The following is a 5,637-nucleotide window of genomic DNA, read 5'->3' as shown; positions in this document are numbered from 1 at the left end:
ACAAAAAATCATAAAAAACGAAATTTTCACTTACAATTGCCGCATATTTCAGGTGGTCAAGGGAAAGCGGCTTCCATTCCCAATAGTCATGCAGACCTTGTGGAAAAGACGACTTCATACTCAAGTAAGATTTGTTTATGACGGCTCCTGCCAAATCTGCTATGGAATCCCTTAGATTGCCTCCTTTGATCATGAGCTCCTCTTGAAGGTCGATGTGACACTCTCTTGGAATTTTGAGGAAACTGTTTGCGAGAACATCCCTATCGTTCCTGACGTCGACACTAGCGAAAATTATACCTTTGCTCCGAAGGAAATCCTTCAGAGCAGCGCACTCCGTCCTGACCTTGCACAAGTGATAGACAAGAACATGCTTGCGCATCGCCAGTTGCATGACGGCGACTTTTCTACTCCGATCAAAATAATCCTCTCGTGTGTACTCCAGATCAAGACCAACAAACTTGTACCTGTCCTCACACAGCCATTCCTCTTAAAGAGAAAGAATCTCCTCCACCTTGTAGGGCTCGTTGGTGTACAACACCTCGAGCTTGGTGTTACCATCGGCATCTATAAAGAGACGCTGAGTAGTGTTCCTAAAGTCGTCCATGGAAACGAGGGTGAGACCGACAATGGAGTTTGACTGTGCTTCTCATACGTGGCGAGGATGATGGGAGCTACCTGCACTTCTCTGCTGAGAATAAGACGCGATAACCTCCCGGAATAGACCACTACTTAACCTTGGGGAGAGACGACTCAGTTACCATGCGCTCATTAAATTGCATCGGGAACGGTGAATGGACGGTTGTGCTTCTGCAGCTTGTGGAACCAAGCACTTCAAAAGTCACGGTTGCCACGCTGTAATCGAGGAGCCTCTAGATTAACTCTAGCACGGTATCTGGCACAATGAATACTAACAATAAATAGCCATCCCATCGGTCACCAGCACATCTTTTGACCGAGAGAACAATGCGAGGAGGCAAACGATGACCCTGACGTACAAATACTACACGAGGAGTGAACCAAAATAGAAGCACGGTTCGGCCAGCACAAAAGCCACACGCGTGCCTCCACTTTGTTAAAGACAAACCTCAGTGATATCAACGGACCTGCATCTCTATGTCTGCGTACCACCAAAAACATTGCCAAAACAAAAGCACGTGCATGCTTCTGACATACATATGACCATGGGCTATCATACATATTCCCGCCTGAACCCAACGTACATAAAAACAGTGGCTCTCTGGGTCAACGACTGCCTGAAAAAAAATTAGCAATCGCAGAGTCACGAACCGTGACCCTATTTCAGATGCAAAAGTGCCTCTCATTAGGAACCATCATGCCTCTCGTCAATTTGCCTCCCCCGACGTATCGACCATGCCTCTCCTGCTACAACGACCGTGCATCTACTAACATCATCACCGTTCCTCTCCTAAAGACACACCCAACCATATCTGATTAAACTTGTGATTAAAAAAATCACAAAAGCACGAGTATGCTTTTCAACATGTATAATTGTGCCTCACAAAAAGTCTGTGAGGCACGATAGGCACGCAGAAGACTCCGCTGGGAGGCAGCACAGCTGGACAACTACAATGGGAGGCAACTGGACGAGTCAAATGTCTCGCGTCCCCATAACACCTCAGAATGCCCGCACACCATCCAGAACCAGCATTCATTCCATTTCGCAGAATAAAAAATAAAACAAGAAGCACTCATTACTACTCTTGCTCTCTCAAGACTCCTTTATATTTCAATAAGCTCCGACTCCCTCAGCCACATCACAACTCACTTGCCTTCTCCGTCGCCTACTTCTAGGGTTCGTGCTTCTTCCCCGCACACAATCTGATTTCAAACAAGTTATTGTAGAGTTTTTATTGGGTCTCTCGATTAATTTCTAAGCCGTCCTTCTCTCGTAGATTGCTGGCCGTGGGTGCTTGCCCTAAGCTTCCCATCACAACCCATCTGCCTTATCCGTCCGCCTACTTCTAGGGTTCGTGCTTCTTCCTCGCACACAGTCTCATTTCAAGCAAGTTATTGTAGAGTTTTTATTGGGTCTCTCGATTAACTTCTAAGCCGTGCTTCTCTCGTAGATTTGCTGGCCATGGGTGCTTGCCCTAAGCTTCCCTACCCCAATCTTTGTTCGTCGACGCCCGTTCTTCTTCTCTCCCAGGTAAAAAGCATATGCATAAGCGGCATGCTCCGATCCGTATTTACGTTCTGAATACGATATTTAAATTATTACTGTTTTACGTTTAGGTTTTTCATTTGATAGTTATTGAAGCATCAGATCCGGTACAATGACTTCATTCTCTAAAGGAATATAAAAACCATTTAAAAATCTAAACAAGTGATCTAAACTCTGTCATACTGCTTTTCTGGAAGGAGTAGATGAGAAGATTTCTGGTAAATTTTTAGTTGTTGTCTGCCTTCGTACGGATATTTTTAATATGGCTAACGTAGTTGAAGCTAGTCGTTGTCTACCTTCAACGTTGAAGCTTGTTTTAAATTGTTATGATATTCTTGTTTTCTTAACATAGTTGTTCTGAATTATTTAGGTATGATTTGCCCTACCTGCCGCCAACCAGGCGGCCCTTGCGAACCACACCCTGAAGTTCTCCAGCAGTTTGAGGTTATTCTTGATGAAAATTGCTGGAGCCGCATGGTTAGTAAGCATTACTAACATATTAGTTGCTTACAACACAGTAGAAATTGTCGTTGTTAGTCATACCCCCTTGCACCTACACTAGGTTCCCCTGCTGCCACTTCTTCGCACATGTCTTGTGTTTTCATTTTCCATTAGTTTGCCTGCCCATGCCTTGATTACTATAGTGCATCTTCAGTTCTAATTAAAATTAGTCAACATATGCCAAAAATCTGTATCCATTAATTTATAATACCATTATCTTGTTATCTGTAATTCTTATCAAAAATTCATATCCAATTTAAGAAAACTTTTAACATTAATAATACGCGAGTTCAAATTTATACTTACAGGTTGTTATTTTTACTATTTTTTCAGTATGTATCTTGTAATGTCAGAGCTTTTCTCGCAGATACATTGATGAGAGGAAGAAAGAAGCAAGAAAATTGCGTAAAGAGCAGATAGAGCCAGCCCTTCTTACACATGAAGGAAGGTCTTACAATGCTTTGTTTAAGCATAGGGCGAACTACACAAAGTTCTGGGTGGTGAGTGGAACATCTTTGCGAATGATTATGAACTACGTGCTGGAGACCGCATATAATTTGATCTACCAGACGAGGGTCTCAATCTCGAAATACAAACATATCGGGATGACAAAAGGCTGCTTCAATTACCCCATGTTGGTAGGTATTTAATATTATAAACTTATCTTCTTTCGCTGTAATTTTATATGCATGCATCGAACTGAATAATATTAACACCGTGTTGGATATAACTTTATCTAACTTTAAAATCTTGTTCCTTTTCTAGCTCTCGATGATCTTTCTTCTGAAGATTTCGACCATGTTCACTGCTGTGTCTACTCTAAGGATATTGAGCTTACCTATGACCAGACACGATTCTTTCTACAACGCCTTTTCAGAGATACTTTCATCCGTTGCCGTCCATTTGTCCACGTCTTGACTCCCACTAACACCAAAGACTGCATCATGGTTGGTTACAACTGTCCTTGTTAAAATACCAAACGTATTTTGCTCATATGTAATATAAACAATATTGACATAATCTTGCTTATATGTAAAATTATAAAGAACCCATTTATTCAAACCTAAAACAACAAAACTTTTGTTGTTCTCTTAATATGTTGTTTTATCTGTCTACACACAAACTTGAACATGCCAGGAATTATATTACTTTCAATATGGAATTTCTTAATGTTTGCTCACTGACCGTATTCAGACATTCTTTTATTTATTGTCCAAGTGGCAAATCAACGGTTTTAATTTCTATTTAATTTTGATTTCTTCTAGAAAATTCCGAGGAGCATTGTCTCGACACTGAAGAGATGGGTGGACATGCCAACCAATGGCAGGGTGACCCTTGAAGCTCCTGATGAACCTACCCATGTCATCACTCCTTCGTCGTACTACATTTGCAAAAACGACGGCTGGATGGTAATAGAAAAGTCTTCTTTCAGAGACTTCATATCAGTTGCATCCTTTGTTGAAAAGAACGTTGTTCTAATCACTTTCAAAGAGCGCCATGACCGTTTTGTGTCCATCATCATTCAGCGCATTCTGTAGATTCCGTCGGAACCAGCACCTAAAATGGAAGCAAACAGTGTATCTCCTAGAATGTTCAGCGCTCGTTTCATGATGATGCCTCCAGGAGCAAAACACTGGTTACTATAAGTTTGCTAGTTAGGATGGCAGAGTAATGTAACTATTATGGACCATGTGCTTGCTTGAACTATCGGAATGATCTTTTGGAACTTATGTAGCTCTTACGGACACTCAACTCGCTTTGTTTCAACCATCGGAATGATCCTTTGCAACAAATGTTGTTTGAACTATCAGAATGATTCATTCAAAAAATGTAGTTCTTATCCTTTGAAAAGTTCACAATTCAAAAAACCAAAAAACAGAAAGAATCATTATCAAAAATCAAACGAAACAAGAATCAATTTTTGATTCAAAACCTATAGCAATGCCATGTTATCAAACTTATTCAAACCATCTAGTGAAACATATCTCAATTAAAAACCAAACAGGACTCCATTTTCAAGTGCAAACTATATTTACTTCAACTTTTCCTAAACACACACTTGTGCAGCGAATAACATAACAACAGTGCCTCCCTGACCAAGGAAGGTTGTGAATTGAAAAAAAAACGTTTTCACAACAAAGGCACGACCATGTATCTGCTGAGTGTTCTACCGTTTACACGACTACTTTCACAGCCAAAGATGGAATACGCACATATGGATCACGCACGCAGCACGCAACGAATAAAAAAATTCAATGAATAAGATAAGTGAAAATCTTAAAAAAACAGATAAAAAACGCCTGTTTCCGAAAATCTACGCCTGGAACCGCCGGATGACTACCAACTGCTCTTTGGCGGTTTCCTTTTTTGCACGACAAAGTAAAGATCCCTTTCACTTTTCTGACTCCATTTGCATCCTCTTCCTCGAAAGTTTCTCGCCGGCCGCAGTTCACCACCGCACACCTCCAGCCATGGACGACGGGAAACTAACAACACTCACCGAACACATCACTACCCACGGTACAACCGTGCTGGAGGTGGTGTACACCAACGACCCAAGGACCGTGGAGCGGATCATCAAAAAGTATGAGGAATGGCTAAAGGAGGAGAAGAACAAGTTCGTCGGCCTCGACCTTGAGTACACACGTAAGAGCAGTTACATACGACAAGGGATCGCCGTCGTCCAACTTGCCATGCGCGAGCATGTCCTTGTATACCACTACTGCAGGTCCGAGCGCTCCCAGGCGTTAATTGACTTCCTGCAACGGAAAGCGGTAACTTTCACTAGCGTCGACACCGGGAACGACAAGACCATGCTTGCCCGTGCATGGATCAAAATTCCAAACGAGCACCACGTCGACATCCAAAGGCTATTCTGCATCAAGGGTGGTGGAGAAAGGGACTCCATGGGTGACCTTGCAGCGGCCATCATCGACCCTCATACAAGAACATGA

At 42.2% G+C, this 5,637-nt stretch overlaps 1 protein-coding gene across 1 annotated transcript; it reads left to right on the top strand.

Annotated features, from left to right (window-relative positions):
- Positions 1-5,154: 5,154 nt before the first annotated feature.
- On the top strand, positions 5,155-5,637 carry LOC141040797 (uncharacterized). Its single transcript, XM_073506916.1, has one exon. The coding sequence runs from the start codon at positions 5,155-5,157 to the stop codon at positions 5,635-5,637; it is 483 nt and encodes a 160-aa protein (XP_073363017.1).

This window comes from Aegilops tauschii, chromosome 2 (assembly GCF_002575655.3).
Source record: "Aegilops tauschii subsp. strangulata cultivar AL8/78 chromosome 2, Aet v6.0, whole genome shotgun sequence".
NCBI lineage: Eukaryota > Viridiplantae > Streptophyta > Magnoliopsida > Poales > Poaceae > Aegilops > Aegilops tauschii.
This window is presented reverse-complemented; position numbering and strand designations above follow the sequence as displayed.